This window comes from Telmatherina bonti (genome assembly GCF_933228915.1).
Source record: "Telmatherina bonti genome assembly, chromosome: 11".
NCBI classification, from domain to species: domain Eukaryota; kingdom Metazoa; phylum Chordata; class Actinopteri; order Atheriniformes; family Telmatherinidae; genus Telmatherina; species Telmatherina bonti.
Window position 1 is genome coordinate 22,522,600 of NC_136629.1, and position 27,738 is coordinate 22,550,337.

General features: G+C 40.5%; 2 protein-coding genes across 2 annotated transcripts; both read left to right on the forward strand.

The window, feature by feature from the left end:
* Window positions 1–526: 526 nt before the first annotated feature.
* ppp1r21 (protein phosphatase 1, regulatory subunit 21) lies at window positions 527–11,141 on the forward strand. The gene is made up of 22 exons (XM_079249201.1): window positions 527–1,151; window positions 1,714–1,782; window positions 2,462–2,608; window positions 2,810–2,911; window positions 3,016–3,180; window positions 3,268–3,326; window positions 3,502–3,596; window positions 3,869–3,921; window positions 4,096–4,245; window positions 4,347–4,448; window positions 4,538–4,626; window positions 4,719–4,855; window positions 5,077–5,169; window positions 5,540–5,667; window positions 6,512–6,661; window positions 6,864–6,956; window positions 7,634–7,888; window positions 8,274–8,309; window positions 8,422–8,538; window positions 8,952–9,050; window positions 9,149–9,277; window positions 9,844–11,141. Exons 1-22 carry the CDS (start codon window positions 1,092–1,094, stop codon window positions 9,871–9,873), a joined length of 2,358 nt encoding a protein of 785 aa, XP_079105327.1. The 5' UTR covers window positions 527–1,091; the 3' UTR covers window positions 9,874–11,141.
* A 1,835-nt stretch (window positions 11,142–12,976) lies between these two features.
* Window positions 12,977–26,672, forward strand: ston1 (stonin 1; the record flags this gene model as incomplete). The annotated part of the gene is made up of 13 exons (XM_079248765.1): window positions 12,977–13,059; window positions 16,138–18,030; window positions 18,329–18,531; window positions 18,641–18,702; window positions 22,193–22,262; window positions 23,009–23,110; window positions 23,229–23,352; window positions 23,560–23,603; window positions 24,303–24,396; window positions 24,495–24,997; window positions 26,068–26,310; window positions 26,390–26,479; window positions 26,565–26,672. The coding sequence occupies exons 2-13, from the start codon at window positions 16,185–16,187 to the stop codon at window positions 26,670–26,672; spliced, it is 3,489 nt and encodes a 1,162-aa protein (XP_079104891.1). The 5' UTR covers window positions 12,977–13,059; window positions 16,138–16,184.
* Between the last annotated feature and the right edge of the window lie 1,066 nt (window positions 26,673–27,738).

A 27,738-nucleotide genomic window follows, 5' to 3' on the forward strand; every position in this document is an offset into this window, starting at 1 on the left:
ATTATTTAAAATGTATTTTTTAAAACATTATTTACTCAAAAATGTTCATCTACTGCAAGAGTAAATGAAAAGTGAATAAAACCCCAATTATTCATGCATTTCTATTTTTAAAAAAAATACTAATAACTAGAAACCTGTAAAGAATATCTTAACTAGCTGTACTGTAGAAAATACTTCCTGCGTTCATATAAACTTCATCTAGTAAAACATTATTTCAGTTAGATTACATTTGTGTTTTATTTAGCCTTTATGTAATTGGGTAAATGTGTGGCATTAGAGCTCTATTTTACAAACGCAGCCTGGTCAAGCAGCACCGTTTTACAGAATATAGACTTACATTAATCAGCACATTCAATATGGACTAAATATTGTCATATTGATGAACACAGACACAGTAACCCAGACTGTGTGTAATGTTGAAACGCTGGGGGGCGTCCTGTTTAAAACTGCGCACCACTTAGTTCAACTCTGACCTGTGTGCTGTTATCTCCGGTCGGCTCTCGCTTACTGAGGATTGAGAGACACATAAAATAAGAGATGAATGCCTAATTAAAACAGCTTCACCGGCTTAATAGTAACAGCCCTCACTCTTACACACGGTTTACTACTGGCGCTGCTGGTTGCATGGCTCCTGTCAGATATTATTGACTTAACTTGACTGCATGGTGTCGGTATTTGTTTTGCTACATGGCTAGTTAGCGGTTGGCTAGCTAGCTAGCATTCAGGCTCTTTCATCGCTAATAGAGCTGTCTGAAAACATTGCTGTCAAGCTTTAAAATGAACTGGTGGCGATAATCGGATGACCATTACCCAGTTCACTTGTCAGGAGTTGTGACTGTCCCTCTGTAACTATGTTTACTTGGTGTAATTTCCCTCGTAATGGGACGAGCCACTTCTGACTAGTTCATAAAACCAAGGGACGAGCCTTAAAAAGCCAAGTCACATCCTAACTTCAACACTGTGAGCACTGTCAAGAGTTTAGCTGATCTACCGACCGTGTGTCGCAAAGCTCATTATAAACAGCCGACAGCTAGCCTGGCTAGCCCTGACAGCCTACTTCAGCATCCGCGGTGGATAACCGGATAACAACAATGGCAAATGTTACAGACCTGCAGACAAAATACAGCAAGCTGGCACAGGAGTATTCAAAGGTAAAAACGCTGACAATTAATTGCTATTAAAACAGCTGTTGCCAAATTTGCTGTGTCATGTGATTCAGACTTTGGTAGTTTTTCCAGATGTAGGTTTGTCTTTTAATGTGTATAAGTATTAAAAAATGCACACTGTACTCAAGGCGTATTAACAAGGTTTATAGTTAATTTGTTTTCTGGTGCCATGCATGCTTGTAGTGGGTTTTTTTTGTTTTGTTTTTTTTAGTACAGTTATTATGTGCCCTTTGCTTCTCAGTCAGCTGACACCTCGAGAAGTGTGTTTCCTGTTCAGCTCCCTATCTCCCAGTTAGCAAACCACCATATCCTGCTCAGGAAGTGCTGACTTTGTAACTGTCACACACACGCCCCTGTTTTGCTTTTATACTTTTTTTTTTGTTTGTTTTAATTAAGACCACTGGCTATAGAATTAAGACCATATGGTTTTGAATGTTTGATGGCTTTTTATAGCATCCTATAACCTGGCTATAGCTGTAGGGATTATATAATTTATCTACAAACAACATAATGTTTTGTCTGCATTTTCCTTTGTGCCTTCTCGCAGCTCCGTGCCCAGAATCAGGTGCTGAAAAAAGGTGTCGTAGATGAACAGGCCAACTCTGCCTCTCTTAAGGTACATTTAGTACAGTATTAAAAATGTATTAATATCCTGCTGAATATGCCAAATAATTTTTCATTAGAGAGACTGATACAAAAATAAAACCAAAAAATACACACATGTATACTCTTATTCTCACCACTAGTTTCTTATATATATATATATATATATATATATATATATATATATATATATATATATATATATATATATATATGAAATATGAGAGAGAGAGAGATTTCTGTTCTAAATTTTCATTTAGCAGACTATTATCTAAAGCATCATACAATTGAGAATGAGAACAACACATGCAAGATTCAAACAATAGCAGACAATATAGATAAGTGCTTGTCAGACTGCTGCAAGTTCAGTTGGAAACAGGTATTTCTGTGTAGTGCTACACTGTGCACAGTGTAGTGTGTATATATCTATATATCCTAGAACGGAGCTGACAATAAGCACATCACTAAGATAAATCTGTATGTGAATCTGAAGCCCTGTTGGAGATGTTTACAACAAAACCAATCCAGAATGTCACCAGATGTGATTTTACTTGTTTTGTTTAGATTAGTTCCAGTTTTATGAGTTCAATTGGGGAATGTAAACAATGTTGGATCCTTTTGTCTGTAGGCCCGAGAGACAGAATCACGATTGTTGTTGTAGTTTTTAAGAAAATGTTGTTTTCTCTCATCAGGAACAGCTGAAGCAAAGAGAGCAGAGCCTGAGGAAGCAGGAGCAGGAGATGGACAGCCTCAGTTTCAGGAACCAACAGTTGGCTAAGAGGGTGGAGCTCCTGCAGGAGGAGTTGGCTACCAGTGAAGCTAGGAACAAAAAGGGGAAGGTGATCAATAGAGTAAAAGTCAAAGTTGTTTCACTATTGTGCAGAGAGAGAGAAAAAAATCTTGTGAAAGTGTAAGTTTTAAGAGTAATTATGATATTTACAAGTTAAGATGACGACCCATTTATAATCACTCAATGTTAACTAAGATTGGTTAACTAGGATTGATGCATAATAGATTAACAGCTTCTGTCTTTCCTCCAGAGTAAAGGAGACTCTCCCTTACAGCACGGCATACAGACTCAGAGTGTTTTTGATGAAGACCTGCAGAAAAAGATAGAAGAAAATGAGCGACTCCATATACAAGTAGGCTGTGTTGTCATTCCACTCTTTTATTTCCAGTGTTTAAAGTTTCAGTGTGGCCATGTTTAACAGGAATTTACCCTTTTTCTGTCGTACTTATCCATTAGTTCTATGAAGCAGACGAACAGCACAGAAAGAGGGAGACTGAGCTCAGGGCTCGACTGGAAGAGCTGGAGAGAGATGCTGACCAACACCAGACTGTTGTAGACGGACTCAACACAAAATATGTGGAGACAATTGAGAAACTGCAGAGTGACAAAGCACGGTTAGAGGTGAGGACCACTAGTCTGAATGCAACATTTTATGATGTTTTCAGTCTACTAACACTGTTGTTTTTTTTTTCTCATATCCTCTTACAGTTGAAAACACAAACTCTGGAGAGGGAAGCCAAAGAGTGCAGAATGCGAACTGAAGAGTGGTACGCAGTCTTGCATAAATATTCCACATCTTGCTCCACATTATTGATTTAACAAGTCATCATCAAAAAGCCTCTTGCATGGACAAAAAAAAAAGAAATTGTTCAAGTACTCTCAGACTTTGTGAACATAATATAAGCATGTGCAGGCTGAATTTTTTTTGGTGTGTCTCTGCAGTCAGCAGCAGTTGAGGCGGTGCCAGTCAGAGCTGAGCAGACAGGTGAAACAAAGCAGCAGTGTGATCCAGGAGAAAGTGCCCTTCAATGACACCAGTGAGTAACTGGCTTCGAGCCACTTGGACAAAAACAAACCGCTTGCGTGTAGACATCCATTTGAGAACATTTACTTCTTTGTCACTGACACTGAAACAACATGCTGCCCCGGTGTAAGCCGTGTGGAATTCTACACCAAACTGTAATGTTGCACTGAAGGAAGCAACCGGTTAAATAATTAAACTGTATTCTGTTTCAATCAGTCAAATTCAGTGCTGTAGCTGAGTTTCTGCAAGAGTTTAACTGCTCTTTTTCCCCCTTGTATTCTGCAGAATTTAGCGATTACAACAGTCTAAATGTGCCGTCACACAATCGAAGGCACCAGGTGAGTGAACTTTTTACCACTCACAGCCTTTTGTTTGTCTAAGAAAAACAGTGCTGGTGTATTCACAAATGGAATATTAGAGACAAGACTCCCACTGAATTAAAAAGAGGGTCTTTTTTTTGTTGTTTACTTGAACTATTTTGTGTGGATTATGTTGTGCTTTTGTCCTTTCAGCTTAAGGCTCGGGATGTTGCCAGCCAGGCCCTGAGCTTCATCCAGGACCTGGTGGCGGCTCTGTTGAACTTTCACTCATATACAGAGCAGCGAGTACAAATCTATCCTCTAGATTCCTCCCTTGAGCCCATTTCTCCTCTTAACCAGAAGGTTAGACCTCCATGCATGTCTGTAGATAGCTGGTAACACAGGTTCTGCATGAGGTTTGTTACTTGTACAAACCAAGATGTTTGATTCTTGTCCCATCCTAGTTTTCTCACCATCTGCTTGAGAATGCAGCGTATGTGCGCCCCCTGGAGGAAAGCTTTCTGCAGCTCTACCAAAGTATCACCGAAGACACCGTCACAGTACTGGTGAGTTTTGGACAAATGGAGGGGCTTTTGAAAGGTAAATTCCAATTAAACCATTACTTCTTTTTGTTTCTGCTTTTGTTGAATTGAAGGAGACTGTCGTCAAGCTGAAGAATTTTGCTGAAACTTTCTCCTCCTACACACGCTTTCTACAAAAGATTCTTCCATACCAGTTGAAAAGGTCAGCGCTCTGTGTGTTTTAGCATGTGTGCATGATAGAAGAGGTGTGTGGAGTAGGTTGTTCTGATATTTATTGTTTTCCCCCCCTTTCAGTCTGGAGGAAGAGTGTGAGGCACCTCTTTGCACTGCTGCTCTTACTGTGAAAAACCAGGAGTTACAGAGTGACATGAAGAAAGTAACTTCTGTGTTTGACAAGCTGCAGAGCTACATCCATCTTTTAGCCTTACCCAGTAAGTTTGCACAACAAGTATTAGCATTTTCGCTTCAAAGCTCCTCAATGTTTTCTTTTTTTATAAATATAAATGTTAATTTTCTTTGAATAAAAGTGTTTTTTTTTTTTGTTTTTTTTTTATTGTTTTAGAAAATAACGAGGGAGTAGCATGTTTTTAGATGAAGTAGAGGTGCTGTGTTAAGACGTGCTTGTTTTACAAACGGGTGTCATGTGTCGTAGGTGTTCAGCAGGATGCCGTGCCACCGAGCAGCACCTCAGCTGTCTTCACCCAGCTGGCTGCCTGCCTGCACGGTCTTCATGATGCCATTAAAGGTGAGCAGTGCTGTTTGCCATTTATGACCCCAAGTCATCTTCACACAGCACGACAAATTCCTTTAACCCATCAGCCAAATGGTTTTAGCTTTTCACCCAAGTCTGACTTGTTTCTTATACTATAAACCAGCGGCCAGCTTTTTGAAGCGAAACATTCAGTGGCTACATGTCTGTGCCTGTTTCGTTGTAGCGCCAAATGGAAAAGGTTTAATTATTGTCAAAATTTGTCAGAAGTAATTTATGTATAATTTAACAAAGGACTGACACAAGATAGATGCATTTTGACATTAAAAGATTAACTTGCAATATATGGTGCATTTAATCTAGCAAATTACTATGAATTCACATTCTGCTGTTTTCTTTTGTCTAGAGATGTCAAAGCATTACAACCAGAAGGCCAGCATTGAGCAGGAGCTCCCCACAGTGACCCAGAAGCTCTGCACCACCACAGAATGCCTCCTTGGATCTTTAGGCTCACTGACTAGCAGCACTGGCAAGGTATGACCAACAGGAGGCATGCTTGAGCCAGGTTTTCAGAGCCAACCACCCATTCTCAAGCAAAGTGGCTCAGTGTTAAGTAAAATTTAGTTTTTGCTACAACAGGATCACAGTTTTAAATTGCTACTAATATGATTTCACAGAACAGCAGGACTCAGGTGGACATTGTTGGAATTTTTTTAAGATGGCTTCCAACTCAGAGTGAGAACAGCTGCTCACCAGTTACAGCAAATAGGAAAACTGTTTTCACTTTGTGAATCAAGTACACCTGGCTGGGAGCAGCTTCTAGCGTGTTGCCATTTGATGTCTGTCAGCAGGCAACAAAACAACTTGATTACTCAGACTTTTATCATCCTGGACACATGATGGTGGAATAACCAGACTGCCTTGAGCCGACTGGTTCATTTTAGACTTAATAGACTGAACACACTTTAAGAATCTTAAGGAATTAAGTCAAAAATATGTGTATTTTAAGCTTAAAGCTGCGGTAGGTAGTGTTGGGGAGCTAGCAAAATCTGAAAGTGGCACCCTGTCTTGGCTCCTCCCCCTCTGGCTTTGCTCCTTGCATGATCCAAGGCTTTTTTTTTGTAAGAAATGAACAACTCTGTTTCGGTCCAAATGTTTGGATTGGTCAGAGTTATTACAGATTTACAGTAAACTTAGGTGTTTAACTATATTTCTTATTGTTCATGATTACAAAATGCATAAACTACAACCAGGACAAGGAACCACTCACCCAGAGTAAAACAATTGTACCTGAGCAAGATGACCTACCCCAGCCGTAAGAAGCAGCAAAGATTTTTTTTAAAGAGATGATATTTTATATATGATTCATTTTCTACAGATTGCCACTTTCTTCAGCAACAATTTGGACTTCTTCACGTCACCAGGGTACAGTCCAAGAGGGACCTCAGTAACTCTCAACCCGCTACAAGCAGAGAGTATGCTGGCCAACAAAAAGAAAGCAGCTGCCTATATTCATGCTATCAAGAGGGTTAGTATCTGCTGCTTCTTCAGCGGGCTTGTGTGGTGTCCAGCCTTTCAACTCAAAGTCCTCTCAGCGATTTTTCTTTTTACACCTTTTAACTGTGTTTCCCGCAGTAAAATAAGCCTCAGTTTATTGTTTTATTTAGGTTTTTTTTGTAAGATTGGACACTCCTTTGCTGTTATATTACCATTTTTATTTTTCCCTTCAGGCCCGACCCCAGTCTGTTCCATACAGAGAAGCCCTGTCAAACCGCCGAATACTCACAAGCTCCACTGAGAGCAGAGAGGGTCTCACTCAGCAGGTAAACACTCTTACAAAAAGCAATTTCAGTATCTTAATAATAATTATTTTAAAAGATAATGCAAAACAAAGAGCTACAACCAGGTCTATATTAGTCTTTATGATGTTTTAATCATGTTTTATGATGTTAAAATGTTTTAAACATAAGACAAAAAGGAATTAATCCCAAAACCAGCGTGGGCCCGACAGGCGTGGGCCCACCCACCGGGCCGTTGCGAAAATAATGACTCAGTCATGTGTTAAGACCAGGCTGGGTGGGGAGCCCCAGTGGTGAAGGGGTTAAAAAGGGTTCCACATGCATATTTAGTGTTGCTCTGCAGTCATTTAGGTCACACTGAGAATTATGAAGAAAAACCAGCATCATTAGTTGCTGAGAAAGTTGGTCTTAAAATCACTGAAGTTCCTAAACTCCTGCAACACAGTGGTAATTTGTCTGATGAGTTGCTCTTCAGGGTTAGTTTGGGAAGAACTAAGAGGCTTAGATATGGAGTCATGTTGTGTCTGGAGCAAACGTGTTCCCTACAGTGTGTTTTCATTTTTATTTAATCAAAACAAGTTTTGTTATTGTTTATTTCTTCTTTAAAAACAACTGCCTTTTCGCTTCTCCGACCCCCGACTCAGCCCTCTCCCCACAAGCTCACTGTCCATTCCTGTCCTCTACCCGCTGGCCTCATGCAGGTGCAGCAGAGCCAGGAGAAGATCGCTCGGCTGGAACAGGAGAAGGAGCACTGGCTACTGGAGGCCCAGCTGGGGAAAGTGCGGTTGGAAAAGGAGAACCAACGCATCGCGGATCTGGAAGCACAGCTTGCAGCAGCTCTGGGGGGAGGTTCAGACACACAAACGGCGACAGCCAGCACGCTCTCGCATAGCCACGAGGTAGCAGAGACGGAGCAGAAAGCTACAGGGAAGGAGGCGACTCTGTGCACCAGCCTGGTATAGTCACTGTACAAGCTGCTGTTTGTCTTTCACTGGCAGAGGAAATTTTATGCCCGTGGCGCTGGTGTCTGATTAGCTTCAACAAAGGGAGTATTATCAGTCTTTTATTGTAGCTCCTACGCTTAGAACCGTTTTGTTTAATAAAACTCAGACTTCCAATGTGCTGATGTGGCAGTTTGTGAGTGCGTGTCGGTGCAAAGTTCACAGTGAAGTTACAATCCAGAGCTGTTTGCTTTACAAGTCTTGTTTTACATGAACTACCTCTGTTTGGGTCTGGGTTTGGTGTTGCTCATCTTTGCAGAAACCTGTCTGTGCTTGAAATACATTTTTCAACATCTTGCTGATGATTAAGGTCTGATGTATTTATCTGTCTTGGCACCAGGTGGGCATGTTGTGCACAACACCTACAGTTGAACATGTGAGTCGCCGTACAACAGAAAGCTCCAAAATAACGAATATGTTTAGTTTTGTCCAAATAATAATGCTAAAGTTAAGTCCTATCCTGCTGGATGTTGCGTCTGTGTTTGCAGGTGGGAGACGAAGAGTCCCGGGAGCAGCTGATAAAGACTCACTACATGGCCAGAGTGGGAGAGCTCACCACCCAGCTCCAGATTTCAGACAGCAAAGCTGTGCATTTTCACTCTGAAGTGAGCTGACACTGGAGTGTTTATCATCTGGCAAAACACTGACTTCTTCATCCCACACTACCTTTCTAACATCGCATGAGATCTGAAAAGAGATGTGAAGACTCTCGCTTCCTCTTTATACTTGAGAATCTTACAATTTTTAATGCCGTTCTCACACACACTGCAGTTTTCACATTTTCCAGGGGCTGATTGTATGATGTCTTCATATTTTACCCAGCTAGTTCTCCAGTATTTGCTCTTTTCATTTTAATGCATTATTTGATGCACTATGTCTAGATGATGTGTTAGTTTCCTGCATTTTGTGTTGTAGAAAAAATTGAACCCTCTTTTCTATATCTAAAAAAAAAAAAAGACCTTGAAGTTTAATATGTTTTATGAGAATCTGTCTGAGAATTTCTTCTTTTTCTTTCCAGTGTCGAGCTTTGGCGAAGAGATTAACCATTGCAGAGAAATCACGGGAGACTCTGAACGAAGATGTCAAAGTGGCGAATCAAAACATCTCACGCTTGCAGGTAAAATGCAGAAGTTTCCTGTTTAACAGAATGGTCCCAGTATAGATGTTGACCTCCCACCAAATGGCAGACTGTGCAAACTGTTGCATCTCTTACAGGATGAGCTGGCGACGACTAAGAGGAGCTATGAGGACCAGCTTAGCATGATGAGCGACCATCTGTGTAGTATGAATGAGACTTTGAGCAAACAACGAGAGGAAATCGACACACTCAAACTGGGCAGCAAGGTACAGGACTGGGAGGGATTTTCGGATGCAGTTCTCACTGGTTTTGTTTCCAGTCTTGATGTATTGCTAATCCGCGCATGAACATATCTACACACCCTGCCTTGAAAGAGCAGATTAGGATCAGTTGGCAGTTTAATGTGACTTTGTGAAGTTTCTGTCAGTTATGAGGTGAACTGGGAGGTCGTGTGTAATGTGGTTACTGCCGGGGGTTTGATGGGAAAAGCACCTGCTGGAGCCATCTGAAAGAGTCGTTAAGCCCAAGCCGCTGTAAAGCAGAGGGCTGTGTTTTTTGGTTTTTTTTGAGCGTGCATGTTCCTGCTTGTATGCACATTGATGGCTGCATGTTGGGAAGTCACAGGCCAGAACACGTTCGTGATCTGAAGGTGGCGATTTTCTCTTGAAGGCCACCAACCAGCCTCAGCATGTTTTCAGAATTTAAAAGATTATGCAGATGTTGAGCTGTTTTTGGACTTACTGCACCTGAAAGCAACACAGACCTTTTGATTTTTCTACCAAACTTGTCTTTGGATTTTTCTTCAACTCAACTTGTTTGTTGTTTCCTGCAGGGAAATGCCAAAAAGAACAAGGGACGCTAACGCTGCCCTCAAAGTTTGGCCACCGTGGGAACAGACTTGTACATGGAGCCTCTAGACAGAACGCTGCCACAGCACTATAGGAGGACTACAAGAGTCTCAGACTTCTGCAGTGTCACACAGTGGAGGCTATGACTGAAAAACAATGTTGTTCTCTTTTCCACGGCACAGCACTTATTAAAACATAACCTGATTTGCAAAAGGGGTTTCCGAGATTCAACTGGAAGTTTCTACCTGACCTGTGAAACCTCTTTCCCCTGAAAGGGGACAAAGGAACATGATGAGCTGAAACAGCTGAATTTGTGATACTCATATCAAGACTTGAAAACCAAATCCTGTTAATGTGTGTAGTTTTCTGACATGATGTATGTATGAGAACATCAAACTGTGCACTCTTATTGCTTCTGTGGCTAGTCGAGCCCAGAGTAAATGTTAGTGTGGTTGTATGTGTTTTAAACTGTTGTTTCATTGTGACCTTACAACATGAAAGTATTGTTTTACAATGTTTTTTTAATCAAATCAAATTTAAGAGCATTTGTACAGGTGTTTCCAGTAGCCTGTAAATTAACCTACAATGTAACACCCTTTCTAACACAAGCTTCTGGAAAGAAGGGCTGTAAAATCTGCATTAACAGCTGACGGGACACTTTTCCCAGAGACGTTTAGAGTCCTCTGGAAGAGCAGAAGAAGACGTCTGCCTCGAAGCGCTTACTCACTGTGTTTACTACAATGGAAAGGGACGGTCAAGTTGAAGCTTGTGGAAAATTGTCAGTCTTTGTCTGGAAAGTTGCTCTTTAACAGTTATCTTTTTTTTTTATTTTGAAATCACCAAAGCGTGTGTGGATGTGCACTCAGACCTCTAAAACTAACGTAAAGATTAAAATGTTCATATGAAAAGACATTCATTTGAAAATCATGATGTACTGTATAATTTCTTAAAAATATATTTACAAAAATATGCATTTATTCAGAGGTTAAATCTTTATTTTACACTTGAATAACAATCTACAGAAAGGCTTTTCTGTGTGTTCAGTCGATGGTTATATTCCTGGGGAGTGTCAGATTGAGCTGCATTAACCTCTGCTCAGACCATTTGTGAGTCATGGCAGAATAAACTGTAAAATGCTACCTTTCTGTCTTGTAGTGTCATGAGGAAAATGAAAGGTAAAGCCCAAAATAAGCAGTAATCCTGAGATGTTTATTCAAACCTTGTTTCACAGACTTGCCAACACCCTTAAAACTGAAGAGGGGAAAAACAAGCTCACATTGTAACCTGTTTACAAGCACATATAAACATGTGAACGAATAAATAATAAAATGCTTTTCTGGACTCACATTCATCGTTATAAATTATTTTTAAACTTGTGGGACCAAACAGAGTATGTTGCTTTTTTGGGTGTTAAAATAGGCTGGAGCTGAAAATCATCTGCATTTAAAAAAAAAAAAGAAAATAGCCTGCAACACACCCTTAACCACTGGGAATGAGGCAGTGCTGTCAACTGGACATGTGAAAGCTGGAGGATCAGTTTTTAATGTCGTCACTTGTTTTGGAAGGAGAAAATCTGCTGAATTTGTGGTGCCTTCAAGCACTTCTCAAGTTCACAACTTCAGAGGGCAAAGTAACAAAAGTGCTGATGGCTACGAAATGTTAAAGCCTGCAGTGACATACACTCAAGAAACATACAAGCACTTTATTAGACACACCTTGTTAATGGATTCTGTGTGTTTCTAGAACATTTCACAGAGACTTTGGTCCACATTTACACAATAGCATCACAGTTACTGCACATCCATGATGAGAATCTCCTGTTCCACCACCTCCAAAAGGGGCTCTATTGGATTGAGATCTGCTCTCTGTGGAGGCCACCGGAGTACAGTGAACTCATTGTCATGTTCATGAACGCAGCTGAAGATGATTTGAGCTTTGTGACATGGTGCATTATCGTGCTGGAAGTAGCCACCAGAAGATGGTACACTCATCATAAAAGCATGTACATCGTTAGCAGCAATACTGAGATAGGCTGTGTTGTTTAAAGTATTATCATTGGGTACTAAGGGACTCAAAGTATTTCAAGAAAATATCCTACACACCATTACACCACCAGCACCATTGATACAAAGCAGGGTGGATCAATGCGTTCATGTTTACATGTTACATATCAGGCAGCTGTTTTATTTTATTTTATTTTATTTTTTTTTAGAATTATAAACCTTATCTCTAGTGTGACATTTTGAACACTATGGGACCAAATATCTTGTAGTTCAGCTGTAATTTTCCAGTTTCTTTGCACCCATCTGTCCCTCTATATGTTTGGCTGTGGGGTTGGAGTTAACAAGGTGATGCCCAGTGCCTGGTTTTGTCCAGCTGCTTGGAATTGTAGCCAGACCAGAGGATTTAGCTTCTCTGCAGGCTGCCATAAGTCACTGCTGAGGAATAGCTTCTGTTTAGAGTCCTGCCCTGATGCTGTCCTTCAGTGACAGAAACAATGGTTCTCATTCACATTGAAACTTGGGTTTTCTTTTATTTCATTTGATATTTTTTTCCACATATGGAAGAAATAAGTTCTGAAAAAGACTGCTGCTGGTTCCAAGCTTTTCACATTAAATAATGGTGGAGGCTGTTGTGTTTTAGGTAACTTACATTATCAGTAAAAGTTTATTTACCCTTTCTTACATGAGTGTTTTAACACAATTCCATATTTATGTGGTACACACAATTGTTTATATATATATATATATATATATATATATATATATTATACACATTAGTCCAGTGAATGTATACACATAAATGTGCAGACAAAGGTGTGTAAGTGATATAAAATAAAATACAAACCATTATGAGATCAGTCTGAAACACAACATAATGTGAAAAACCTACAAAGTTGTGAAAACATTCAAAACGCACTGCAACTATTTAGTCCTGCTGGGAAACTTTTGCAGTCAGGTCTCATTATTATGCGTCCACTACATTGACGCCCATATTTCCTACCGCTGTGAACGCAGCACCGCTCCGCAGGGTCCCGTTGGAGGACAGTCTGTAAACTCGGGAGTAGAAGCGCTGCGTTGTGAAAAACTCCCAGGATTTAGACTCTGCCATTTTGAACAAAACCGGCCGACGTCGGAGTTCAGACGTGTCCATCACACAGCAGTCATGACCTGAATTAAAGGGCCACCACTGAGAATTTGGTGAGTATTTGCTTATTTCTTTTGCACTCAAGTCGTTTTCATAGACCAGCAGAATTAGAGTTACAGTAGAAAAAAATAAAGTGATTTCTGTGTTTTTGTGTGACTCGGTGTGCTGTCAGTCGTGGCTAACTGAGCAGTGCTTGCTGTACTCTGTGCAAAGCAGAAAACGATAAAAGTACCGCGGAATGAAAACTTTTTCTCTTAGGTGTGTGTCTCGGGACCAACAAACAGAAGTGAGGCCTCTCTGTCCGGGACACTGACAACGTGCTGAAACTGATGTTTTTTTTTTTCCCAGTCCCAACTCTCATAGGCGAGGAAACGGAGTTGTTTACCGGGTAACTTGTATCTGTGTGGCATTTACTGACCTCCTAAAGCTGCGTGCTACAACAGAGTACCAAGATGTGTAACAGAGTACTGTTTATTTAATCATTTGATTAGATTTTATTGCAGATTTTTGCCTTCTATTTTGCTGGATTTAGTTGGAAACTTAAAAATAAAAGCTACATAAAATGTACAAAAGTGAAACTAGATATATTTAGCTTAAAAACAACCACAAACTGGTAAATGCTAAAAACAATGTAACTGTGGTGCAAACTGAGGTGGGAAGCACAACTAGGCATTTTAAAGAAAACACAACTCTAAGTATGTTCAGAAAGGCAGAATGCTACAAACCACAACACTCCAACATTCAGTGTGTGAGCAGACAAAAGCTGCAGCCAAACTTTCTCTCCTACTGGTTTGACAGGAGCCCAGTTTGCACGTTGCCAGTGATGTGGGAAATGGAGCATCACATTTTCGGTGCTGCACAACATTACATTTTTGTCAAAGCAGTGGGATTTGATTCTCAAATTTAAGGTTTGGGATTGTTTTTTTTTTTGTTTTTTTTAATCTTTACCCAGGAAAACAATCCTCTTGAAGTTGTGTGTGTGTGTGTGTGTGTGTGTGTGTGTGTGTGTCTATATATGTATATACAGGAAATATTCAGAGGATCCAACGGAAACTTGTCTTCTTTTATCAGGAAGCATCTGCCTGCTAAGTTAAAGTAAAATTTTAGTTTGAGAACTCAGCAGTTTTGTTGTGAAGCCGCTGGACTTTCCTTTCAGTCACTGGGACCAGAAGTGGTGCTGGATCAATTCCAATCATTGACTGATAGTTTTGTTGATGTGCCCATGCAGCTTTCAAGTTCTCCTGACATACACGACCATTTCAAATGATATTTCAATAAATTTCTTGCTGTTTGACAGCTGTATCTGTGAACAGAATGTATTAGTTTGCAGAAAGCAAAATACTGGAGCTAGATTTTGTTCCTTAAGGCATATATTCAACTTTAGCGGCACTAAACCCTTTGAGATGCCTTTTTGTTTAAAAGGTATTTACAAATGAAGTTGAGTTCATTCATGCAGGTTTAATTGTGATCAGTAATGACAATGGATCAAGCTTTCTGTGGCTTACACTGAACTGCAGGGTCAGTTGTAATTAAAAAAAAAAAACAGACATTGACAGACAGATTCGAGCAGTGTTGCTGTTCTGCATTAGATTTGTTATTTTCGTTCTAATTAATAGCTGATGGGCTTTTCATGCCGCTTCACTCTGCAGGCTTCATCTCTCAGTTAAGTTTGATGACTAACAGCCAGACAAAACTAAGTTGAAGACTTGTTTAATCTGTCGCTTATTTTGAAATGTGATAATATTTGCTGTAAGTTCACACAAATAGAGCCGATTGGTATTTCCTGTGTGAAAAGCTGCTTGTCCCAGAGGAATGTGTGGAATGTATTCTTTTGTCCTCTGTAGATTTAGCAGTGTCTCATTGCTGTATCGCCTGTGAGAGAAGCCAGAAAGAGACAGCCGAGTGGAAATGAGTCTGTCTGCGAACGACCCCCATCCACCCCCCCTGTGAACATCCCATCTCTCCTTGAATCAAAGCTGATGGCTTCTATAAGTCAGAGAGGATGGATGGACTTGTAGAAATGTGTGTGTGTGCTGTAACAAATGGCTTCTCCTTAGGAAGATGTTTTCCTGTATTTGAAGAGATGTCAATCCACTTCCCTGTTTACTAATATGGAGAGGAACTTTCCACTGGATGTCTCCATGCAACGATTGGCTGTGATATTGAAAGGATGAGGGGGGGCTGTAATTTAGGCTGTACTTCTTCTTCCTTTTTTCTGTGAGGAAAATGAAGCTTCAGCGGTTTTCAAGTGGCTTCTCTGTGGCGTCGGAGTTTGATGTCCCTGGGAACAGAGCTGCTAGCTCATCAAAAGACAGACTATGATTGAGTTGTGGGAGGATTAACTGCAAAACTGTATTAAGATTACAGCATATTCACCCTCTGACTGCTGTCAAATTAGCCTCATGATTTCAATCCTGTTTTGAAATATGTTCAACAAGGATGTTATTATTCATCGTCTTGCAACGCCGTACACATTAAACCAGCTTTGTTCCTTTTTTCCCAATTATAACCCTCACAGCTGACTTCATGCTGTGTAATGACTCTGGATCCTTGCTGCTGTTAGCTTCCCTCACAAAATTTGAAGCAAGTTCATCATGAAACATTTACATGATGCTAGTTTAAAAGCAGCACATGTCTAAAATGCACCCTTTACATATGACTTTTAACCTGCATAACTCAACGCTTTTTCTTCATCTGTTCTATGTTTTTTATTCCGTTTAATCCCAAATCCATAAAGGCCTCCAGTCATTTCAGAAGCTGCCATATTTTATTTATAATGACTTGCATGAATTTTTGGTTACCTATGTGAAAGAAATATATAAAATTGGCTCCAAAACAAGTTGTCTGAGCTGCTCTACTGCTGCTTCATTGACATTGACCTGGAGAGCTTACTTCAGCTTTTTTACATCAGCTGAGCCTCGCTTAATTATAGTGATAACCAAAATGAACTTATTCCATCTTCCCAGACTCATTAAGCTTTAATAGAGTACCTTTAGGAAATATGTTTTATTGATATCCTCCAGAGCTCAATTTTTGCTGACATAAGTGAAGTTTTTAATGCTGATTGGTTGAAAATTCACATTAGGGAAGTTACATTTTTGCTTAATTCTTGCCGTTTGTTTTTCTTCCAGAAAGCATTTGATCTGATCCAGGAGCGGTTGTTTAAAACTCCTCGACCATGTGTTCCACCAAGCAGTCCAACTGGGTCACGTTTGATGATGACAGCACACCGCTCTCGTCGCCTCAGAAGCCCTCGCAGTCACCAGGTCTTATCAAAGCATCAGTGCCACGTCCCAATGGGCTGAAGCTAGTCCTTCCTCCTATCAAAGATACTTCCTGGGGCTTTAGAGGTGCGCTGGAGTCCCCTCAGACAAGTTCTAGTGGGAAATCCTGTCCACCATATGACACACCCTCTTCCACTCCTGTTCGTGGAGCTCCTAACAGCGCATCTCCATTTCACACCAAATCGTGGGACAAAAATGTCTTCCTTCGGAGCTTCTCCAGCCCGTCAGGTTTTTCTGTTTCCTCTCCTGCACCTGTGAATCCCACCTCAGAGGAACCAAGCCCTTTCCCTTCTTTTAAGGGAAACTCAGGACATTATAACCCCTTTTGGGAAGATTCCTCACACAGCGCGGATGTGGGCAGCTCCTCCTCAGACTCAGACACGGACAACAGCCTACCGCGCTTCTTTATTCGGACCAAAGATGGTAGTGAGCCGCCACGTGACCAGTTCCAAAACTCTTTCTCCTACGTTTGCAACAAACTACAAGACCTACAAGCAGGGGTAAACCATGACGCAGACACGCAGAGCAATGGTGACAAGCAGCTAAGCGGCAGACGTGAGGTTTTAAGTGAGGACTCATCTCAGTTTGTTCCTCGAGGCCTTTTTCGCAGCCAGAAGAGGGACGGCTGGCCTGTGATGCTCAGGATTCCTGAAAAAAAGAACCGCATGTCGTCCCGACAGTGGGGGCCCATCTATCTCCGCTTGTTGCCTGGAGGTGTGCTGCAGATGTATTATGAGAAAGGCCTGGAGAAGCCCTTCAAGGAGTTTCAGCTCCTCCCGCAGTGCAGGCTCTCGAATCTCAAAGTGGAAAGCTACGCCGAGCCCCGAAAAGTCCTCACGATCAAGGTGGAACATTTCTCCTACACAGAAAAGAAGCGCTATCACCCAAAGCTGGAGGTTAGTCATGAAGCAGAAGTTGATCAGCTGCTCAAGTTTGGCTCGACGGTGCACGATGACATGGACGACCTGGTTGTCTCCATGGAGGAGGAGATCTTCAAACTGCCTGTGCCCCACCTGCCGAGGCGGCACCACGAGGAGCAGGAGCTGTCATTGCAGATCACTGACCACATCTGGATGCAGCTGGATAAGTCAGGGGGAGTCATAGAGCGGACAGCCTTCACCCAGATTCACTGTCTCGCTTTTCTGAACGGACAAGGAGACTGTTTTTTGGCCCTCAATGATCTCGGATTGCTGCACTTTAACTCCAGCTACGAGTCTGAGGGGGGCAGTGGACTCTGGATGGAGATTGCCGACTCGCATTTTCACAAATGCGTAAATGAAACCGAGTTTCAGAGGTCCCGGGTCATTAAGTTCTCTCCTCCTGATGCTTGCAGGGTGGAGCTGATGCGGTACAAAACAACAGTCTTGGGTTGCACAGAAATTCCCTTTTCAATCAAAGCTGTGGTTACGGTTCAAGGTGCCTATGTGGAGCTCCAGGTGTTCCTCAACATGTCGGCTGCTTTCTTGTCACTCCTCAGGGTGTCTGACACGCATTACCCAGTGTGTGAGAATGTAGTGATCCGTGTGCCGGTCCCAGGCGACTGGGTCAAAGTCACACAGACTGTGGCCTTACTGCGGCAGAGGTCACTGAAGGCTCGGATGAACAGAAACGCCTGCCTGGGCTCCTTTAACACTGCAGATTCCCAGCCTGTGATGCAGGTGTCGATAGGCTCTGTCAAATACGAGAATGTATACTCTGCCATCATGTGGAGGATTGATAGACTGCCTGCAAAGAATATGGGTAAGACTTTTCTGAGGGATTACCAGATAGCTGCTACAGTGGCATTTAGGTGCAAAGCTTTGCACAAAATCTGAAACTTTCCATTTTCAATCTGCAGAACAGACTGAAACAGAAACAAAGAAACAATAAAGTTTCAGCTTTTCTTTGTACATTGTTTTGTCTTTGTTCCTGTTTTTGTCCATCACTTATTGTACACCTCAGGGCAGCTGTATATCCTGACACATCTTTTTTTTAATGCACTCACTGTAGTGCAGTATTTGTAACTACAAGAGACCTTTTCTGTTGTCTCCTTTTGCAGCGGTGGATCACCCCCATTCGTTCTCCTGCAAACTAGAGCTGGGATCTGATCAGGAGATACCGAAGGACTGGTACCCTTTCGTCACGATGGAATGTGAAATTATGGGCGCAGTTGTGTCGCAGACCAGGGTGAAGTCTCTTGGCACTGTAAACGATATCCAGCCGCAGAAACATGTGACTAGTTGGACACGATATCACTGTCAGGTGGGACTTTTCCTCAGTGGGGATATTTTTTTCAATCTACACACTCACCTTAATGTAGCTGGAACTGTGTTAATGCAGGTGACCTTATTCTGCCTTTTTCTTTTTTTAGGTGGAAGTGGAGAAGAAATTGATCGAGACAGAGTCAGAGAGGCAGTCTGGATGCATGACACAGTGACCCTTAGAGACGACATTAGCCCTTCGGTTTGAAATATTTCCCATAATCTTCTCAAAGGTGGAAAGGGAGGAGAAAAATGAATGAAATGATGGCGATGAGGGACATTTTACTATTACACGCTTTCAAATTCACCTAAGTACACACATAACTTGCTAATAATTTTTCATGGAGGTTAACAAAAAATTGTATCCTTAACCTGAACTGAATAGCTCTAGATTTAATTAAGTTTAACTCAGTCTTTTTGCTAGCACTTTACATTTAATAGATTTATTAATTGTAAAATTCCACTTTATACTACTGTGTAAATAAGCTTGCGTCATCTGCACTGTCCTCCAGAGTATCTGTCAGCCTGAATAAACGCACGCCAAATTTGCTGCTCGTTCGATTTAAGCTAATTGTTAGCAGACATTCTGGGTCAGACCTTTTTGTTGCCCGGCAAAGTTGTAAACAAATACTGTCTGACAGATTTGTTTATCAGTTCTTAGCATTTTTACAAAATTCTGAGAAACTATGGTATTTTTCCTCTGAATGCTGATGGTTTCACTCTGCATCATGAGGAAAGAGGTGTGTTTACAAAGTGAATCAGCTGGTGCAATTTCAAACGAAGCCAAATGTGACCTTTTTTTTTTTTTCTTTTTTAAAGTAGATTTGGTATTAATGCAGCTGTACATAAACTCACAAGGACTGAACTTTGCTGTGCTGCACTGGGTGCTGACGTGACAAAAGGGCGCATTACTTTGGTTGCTTTTCTTGAAATGATCTTTAACTTTTGACCAAGGCTGTATTTTGGAGGACTGTAATTTTATTTAAACAAATCAAATCTTTATTATGAGATCTTTTTGCCTATGGGTTGTAAATAGAGGGGATTGAGGATGGGAGAATATATGGCGCAGGGCTTCAATGATAACTTTTGCGGTACCTGGCATGAGCTGGATATTATGTATATGAGTAAAAATGGAATTAAACCTGAACATCTTGTTGTCGTTTTTCTGTTCTCTTGTAATCACATTTACTTGAAGATAGACCAAGCATTAATCTCCAGTGTATTACTGATGAAGCAAAGCTGTTTGTATCCATGTGTACAATTCTGTTATGAAACCAAGACATGAATTAGTGACACAGCGTTACTGAATAATTGTATGTAATTTTCAGGAAATCCTTTTAAGAGCTGCATGTGGTGTGTTGTATTTACATTTATAAAGATGGAAAGCCACCATGGAGCAGAGAGCATGGTGGCACAGTGGTTAGCACTGTGGCCTCACAGCAAGAAGGTCACTGGTTTGATCCTTGGCTGGGGGGGGGGTTGGACAGTGGCCTTTTGGTGTGGAGTTTGCATGTTCTCCCCATGTATGCGTGGGTTCTCTCCGGGTACTCTGGCTTCCTCCCACCATCCAAAGACATGCATGTTAGGTTAATTGGTTACTCTAAATTGCCCGTGAGTGTGAGCATGAGTGGTTGGTTGTTTCTGTGTGGCCCTGCGATGGACTGGCGAGCTGTCCAGGGTGTACCCTGCCTGTCGCCCAAAACCAGCTGGGATAGGCTCCAGCTTCCCCGTGACTCTGAATTGGATTAAGCGGTTCAGAAAATGAATGAATGAATGGCTACAACATGGTAAAAGAACACATAGTGCTGATGCTTTATAATACAAGCCTCAGCATCTATGTGAGGCATTTTCAGCTCATGCTTTTTACCTGTTGGGACATTTAAGTCACTGCTTCATATGGGAAAAATTGGATTGTGATGCACTGCTGAAGCTGGGGACTCCACAAGCTTTTTTCCCCTTTTCTTTCTTGGTTCAAAAAGGATCTTAATGAGTTTTTTCACTTTATGCATTTACCAACATAGGGGGCAGCGTGTGCAACAGTAGAATAACCATAGTTATTTCCAATGCAAAGTTTAAATTACCTCAACATTTCTACCTTTAGGAAAGTCTTCACAATTAAAATAGACACAAGACAGTAAAATATTATTGTACTGTATTTTGGAATAGTAACATAATTTAGGGAACCTCTTAAGGTCATACTTCAGAGAAGCTTTGTACTGGAGTGAAGTGACAGCAACAACAAGCTGCAGTATCCACAAAGGTTTTTCATGTTGCTGCTTCCAGCTGCAGTACTCTGAGTCTCATCAAAGCAAGAGTTGACCTACAGCGCTGAAAGAGTGCCAGCATGGCCAACCAGACTCTTGGATAAGGCAGGGGTCTTGCCTCCTGCTGCACCCAAGGGTCTATTTAACACAAAGTTACAAACGTGCAAAGTTATTCGTAAAGGAGAGAAATGTTAAGTGCTTGACTTGTGAACTCAGGGGGTCAGAAAGCATTATGCTGCCCCCAGCAACTTTGTAACTTTTCATGTGAAAGTAACTTAAAAAAAAACAATGCACTTTAAAAGTGTCTTCTGCTGTATGGGGATTTTAACTTCTACAATTTACATTAGGAAACATGACATGTTAATGTATTTGTGGTGTCTGTTTTCTTCAGGTCTAAATGACCATAGCCTGCTGTCTCTATAACCTCCATCCTGTATTGTACATCTAACACGCCAATTCACTGCTTACAGCACAGGTACAGGTTAAATGCTGTCATGCCTAATATTACAAACTATATGGAGAAGTCATTCATTGATTTAATTGTACAATGAGTTAAACTCAAACCAAAAAAAAAAAAAAAAAAAGCCTTATTGTCACAAAAAGAAATAAAATGGCAAAAGAGGCCATTGTCTATATATATATATATATATATATATATATATATATATATATATATATATATATATATATATATATAAAGATGCTAAACAACTCAAATGTGATACGACATGACAGATTTTGCCCAAATTGAGTATCAAACGGCTCAAGACTGAAACAGAATGACTGTGTTTCAAGGCCGGATTATCCAATGGGCAAATTTGGGCACAGGCCCAGGGGCCCGGGCCCACGTGGGAGCCACATAGGGCAAACACAAGCTGTTTGGACATTAAACAAAATGTACATAAAAAACAGATAGTTACACCACAGTGTCTAGTGTACTGCTATTGGTAACATTGGCTAAAGATAGTTACACCACAGTGTCTAGTGTACTGCTATTGGTAACATTGGCTAAGAGAGGTTAAAAATGTTGTTTCACAGTGTATAATTCCCATTTTTCACAAAGTTGCAGTGGGGAAGGGGTCCCCTGAAACACTCTGGGCGCAGGGGCCCGTGCACTTTTAATCCGGCCCTGCTGTATGTGACATAAGAGATCCCAGAGGAAGGTGTAAAATAACTTACACCTTCCACCTTAAACTAAAATATAATTTTTTCTTCTTTTTCTTAGATTAGATTGATGAGACCGGGCGGGGTTCAACATATGCGCCTGGTGACCGTGTTTCAGTCCAAGTCCAAGATCAGGTCCCACCCATAGTAACACCTCTACGCAGCTGATAATAATGACTCTCTCCTGGTTGCTCTACGGAGACTGCGGCGTCCTCAACTGTGAATTATTTGCAGTTTTATGTCTCCAAACTTACAGAACTCCACACAGCAGCTTGGAAACATGATGACCAACACAGGCTCGGTGGTAAGAGGCAAAAACAGTCGACTATCCACCATAAATAAAGCCGTTTACTCTGAGAGCGCCAAGCTGTCTTCAATTAGCTAATTAGCACACAGCGCCTAACCGTTAACCCAACGCAGTTTTTAGCATATTTAAAATGAAGACAGACAACTTAATCATGATAAAAACACATATTAATGGCATTTATAAGCCGCCTACGTTTTTTAGCTAATAGAAACAGCATGGGTCGATGCAAATGAGCTGGACTGAGTTTAGTTTCGCGAAGATGTGTCACCCATCCAGAAGATTCGCTTCTGATTTAGATGGTCGGAGAAATGGCTTAAGTAGTCTGTGAAACCACTTGTTGGGAGTCTGTTGTAGTCGAGATTCACCTGAGAGCTTGTTAGTGACTAGTTCTCTTCTCTGTCCAAGATTTTAATATTTTGGTAGCTACTAGATAAGTGTATCTGTTATCATTAAAGATTAAGAGTCCTGGCATGTATGCAGCTCTTCTGTGTTGATCCTTCCATCTTTTGTTTCCCTCAACGTAGAGCTCATTGCAGTCCTACACTGAATTGCTTTTTTTTTTTAGACCTTTCTTATTTATTAGAAGTCAAACTTTTAAAACAACCTATATTGGATATCATGACCTGGATAAATGTGAACCTTCAGCAGTCCTGAGTAAAATATATTCTGAAAACACACAAAGTAGATGTAAACCAGCAGTGCAACATTAGATTCTGACCCACAGGCTTTACATACAACTGCAGGTCAAACTCTACTTATCCATAATTGATGATGTGATTGAAAGTATGAGGGAGCTTTTCATGGATGAAGGGCTTGAGGACCAGGTCCTGGATGATTTAAGGCATGTAAGTATGTATTTATGTATTTTTTTTCCCCCTACGTAACCTGAATTAAAAAACCTTGACTGCAGTTAGTGCACAGAAATATGCAGCACACCATGTTGCTTTGTTTTCTGTCATGTAGCTTTGGGAGTCAAAGGTGATGCAGTCAAAAGCGATGGAAGACTTCCGGAAGAACAACATAAACTCTTCTAACTTTGTGCTGCAGCTTCCTGCCAACTACAGGCAGACTGACCAGGATGTTGCAGGTAAAGTCTTGTTACAAAAGGCTGAACTGCCGAACATTTTTTTTTATGAGTTAAATACACAAGATGTCATCTTGTTACTGCAATGAGTTGGAAAAGTGCACGTCAAAGTACAGTTGTGTATTTAAAAATATAGATGTTGTTTTTTGAGTAAGTCAGAGAAGTCTTTCTGTGTTTGTGTTTGACCTGCTTTGCTCTATCTGTTCTCAGCTTCAGCTGTCATTCCATCAAGTCAGAATATGCACAGCCTACCAGTCACAGTAAGTGTTAAGATTTACAGTGCATTGCTTCTCTGCCTTCCTATGGTTCTTCACATCAGATAAATATTGTAGATTGAGGCCAAAGAAGACATTCATAAAACCTAAAACCTACATAATTTCTTCTTTATTCAACTAAAGATACCCTTTTGGAATGTTAAATAAATAAATTTTGGCATAGTAATGGTTAACCAGGCTTTCTTGCAGATAAATAGTCACAAATAAAGTTGCTTGGTCAAGAAAATGTTTTCTTCATTACATTAACAAAAGCCAATACTACCATATTCTACATATGCAACATGGAGAGTTCAGAAGTACAAGTTATGAAATGCATAGGGAAATGAAAAACCACCACAGATGAGATGTGAAGATTGGGCTAAGAAATATCAAAGTGATACATTTTGTCAATGGTTTGAGATTTTTTAATCTGTATAACCTAAAAATGGAGTCATTGATTGACTCTCTTCTTCTCTGTGAATTAAAGCCTATTTTAAGTCAGTTTGTGGGGCCTTCTTAAACTTACAATTAGTGTGGGGGTGATACATTTCTGAACTGCAATTCTGTGGAATTACTTTGCAGTTTAGTGCAGCTTATTAAAACTGTATGTAGTATGCATAATTTTCTTTTGTATGACTGCACAGCAACTGTTTGACACGCTGTATTATATTATTTCCATGACATGATGTTCGATTGCAGAACACTTCAGAAACGGTTGCTACTTTTTCCCTTCCTGCTGCGCTGGCATATCCTGTGCAGATACCAGCAGGTGTCACTCTACAAACAGCCTCTGGTATGCAACAACTTTAACTCTGACTGGCCTAGTTCAGTTTGTGTTTCTAGCCTGGATTAGCTGATAGAAATAACATTCCACTCTTATGTTCCCCTAAGGTCAACTTTACAAAGTCAACGTTCCCGTGGTGGTTGCTCAAGCCCCAGCAGGCCAGCAGCCTGGATCCCATCCCGCACAGAGAGTTGCTGAATGGAGGAAAGCGCCTGCCTCTCAGCCACCTGCAGTTCCACCAAACCCTGTTCTTCATCATGAGCCTGAATCATGCTCTGTTCCAGCCTCATCTATCACACACCCAAGCATAAGTCTACCTCCAAGTCAAGAGGGCATCCTTCCTCTGCACTCTGCAGAACCAGAGCTCACACTGGGAAACAATGAGCCATGCCCACAACCTGAACCCGTGAATGCTGGTATGACTGCCTCTTCCTGCACTCAACTATTAGACTTCCAGATCAGCACAGAGGATAGTTTCACAGCAACGGCACCAAGCAGAGATATAGATGACATCCTGAAACATGTGATCGAAGAGGAGAGAAAGAAGGCAGAAAGGGCAAGGAATCTGTCAACTGGGAACACTGACAGTCAGTCTGGAGCTGATCTTGGGGTAAATTTTAAAACTTTTTAAAAAAAATTAAAATAAAATCACCATTAAAGGGCATTTAAAAAAGCATACAAGAGATTCTTGACAATGTGTTCCCAAAATCTGGAACTTCAGTGTCACCGTCTTGCTTTGCCCCTTTTTCACACCAACTGTCCTCAGTGGTGTGAAAATGTAAATGAAAACGGTGCCCGTTTAGATTGAGGTCAAGTGACTCAATCAGCCGTCTAGAATATTCTGTTCTTTTGCTTTAAGGAGTTCTTCAATTGCTTTGAATGTGTGTTTTGGGTCATTATTCATTTGTACAGTGAGGCAACATCCTTTCAGTTTTGCGTCATTTGTCTGAACTGGAGCACAACCTCTGTACACATAGATTTCATCCTGCTGCTTTGGTGATAACATCATCAATACACTCGAGTGACCCAGTTTTACTGCTCATGCACACATACAGGCCACAATACAATCTACATCACGTCTGACAGATGATGTGGTCTGCTTTGGATCATGTGCTTGTCTTCTCTCCTGCCATCCTCTCACTCATGCTTATTTTAATCTTGGTTTCATATGTCCAGAATTAAGCACACTTTAATCATAATCTCGCTTCTTGGTTTATCTTGAGGTAAGTCTTTTATTTTACACAAGTGTCTCTTAATTTTGCAAAAGAAAATAATTGTGGCATTACTGAATGTCTGCCATCTTTTGATGCAGTTTTTATTGCAGAATTTCTACTTTATAAAGCACTAAAGTGCTTATTTTTCAGCCTAATAATGACCCTCATTACTTTAGTACAAATCTCTTGACTGAATGAGGACAGATGACATGAAGTTTCACTTAATTTAGACATTTGATGATAATTTTATTTCAGAACATAATAATGGAACTGATTATGCAGCTGCTAATCAGTAAATGACACAAATACCTCTGAGCCTGTGTAAAATAAAGGTATTTAAAACATGATTTCCATTCAGAATAACTGTGGAAAGGAGTACCGTTTACTTTAGCAGCTAAGACTTCACTTCATATTTCTGAACATGATCATGAGAAAACTGACATTTCTTTTTACATTTCCTTCTAAGCTGGACTTGGACTATAGCTACAGTGACCTGTCAGACATTGTCCAGCTGGATGGTCCTGCAGACAATTCTGACCATGAGGAGGAGAATGAGGAGGTCCCTTTGGAAGAGAGTGACTTTCTAGGTTTAATTAATGCTGAGGCCATAAAAGCCCTGCAGGAAGAAAATGTCAGCAGTGACAGCAACAGCATCTCCTCCAGCAGCGACGGCGAGGGAGCAAATGAACTTGCTATTGCAGAAGATGAGGTGAGAAAAAGATCTTAATCAAGAGCTTGCATTTAATTATGTTTTATTAATTGATTTCTCTCAATGTAATATTGATTAGGACCCTCTGAATTCAGGCGATGACGTTGTTGAGCAGGACATCCCAGATCTTTTTGACACTGACAATGTCATCGTCTGCCAGTACGACAAAGTAAGAACGTTTTGTTTCTTTGTGTCTTTCAACCGAATCCTGTGCCAAACATCATCTGTAAATATCATAAATGTTTATGTTACAGATTCACCGCAGCAAGAATCGCTGGAAGTTTCATCTAAAAGATGGGGTGATGTGTTACGGAGGCAGGGACTATGTGTTCTCTAAAGCTGTTGGGGAAGCAGAGTGGTAATGAACTTTAAAGCTCTTGAACAAATCTGATAATCATGTTGGAAAAGGGGCAGAAAGTTAGACCTCTGGTGGTGTAATTTAGTTTGGAGAGCAGGGAGTTAAGATACTGCTTTGCAAGTTTACAAACTTTTTTTTGTCATTATGTAGTAACCAGAGCAAAAAGTTGTTAATGATGTTACAGCCAATTACTTTGCTCCAGTTTGCCAAGACAAATGGCATATATTTGTTATAATTTGCTGATGTGTTTTCCTTATTACTAGAGCAAAACAAAATGTTTCCCCTGTCATTGAATCTTTAAGAAATCTTCATGTGTTCCTAGATTTTCATGAGTTGTATTTTATTTCTTTTAATTATGCTTTAAATGCACTGAACTGCAGTGTTCATGAGCAAAGCCTGGGCAACCTTTATTTCTTTGCATTTGTGTTTATTGTGTCATTTTCACTACAGAAACTGAACTATTTTTATTTAATAAATCAAAATGCAAAAGAGAAGAATAATTAAACTTTAAGCTTGCAAATAAGTTGTTAAATTAGCCTGATTTAAGACCAAAATATCCAACAATAGCTATAAAGAAGCTTTATAAACCAATTAACATTTCTTGATTGAATCAACTTGCTATTTGCTTCAGGTATCAAATCAAAACGTGGGGAATAAGAAATGCTGAGTATAAAGAACTGACCACACATTTATTTCTTTAAATTACAACATAAAAGCAAATTCAAGACATTTTATACAGTAACATTTCTTCACTTGTTTCCAGGTTTAATGGAGTTTTTGTGGCTGCAGTTTTCAAGCATCCCAGTCCATATGTCTCCTGAGTACAAAACAGTAAAAATGGGTACTAAAACACATCTGAGCTAAAACATTTGATAACAATTATTTAACAATATCCAAAATTAAAATCTTTATTTTACACAGTGATGAATAATTTGTATTGAAGAGAAATAAATGCCACTCTATGCAAAAATTTACAAGGCTGCAGCTTTAAAGGACTCATTCTGAATGATCATACAGTAATGCACTTTAGATTGACTTTGCAAGCTGTTTGATTCGTTCACCATCCCTGC

What these genes read in the sequence shown, in the direction of transcription:
- ppp1r21 (XM_079249201.1), top strand. Translation starts at nt 1,092, where the DNA reads ATGGCAAATGTTACAGACCTGCAGACAAAATACAGCAAGCTGGCACAG. An exon ending in AAGACACCGTCACAGTACTG is followed by an intron (nt 4,449 to 4,537) that starts GTGAGTTTTGGA and finishes GTTGAATTGAAG; the next exon opens with GAGACTGTCGTCAAGCTGAA. An exon ending in CTTCCATACCAGTTGAAAAG is followed by an intron (nt 4,627 to 4,718) that starts GTCAGCGCTCTG and finishes CCCCCCTTTCAG; the next exon opens with TCTGGAGGAAGAGTGTGAGG.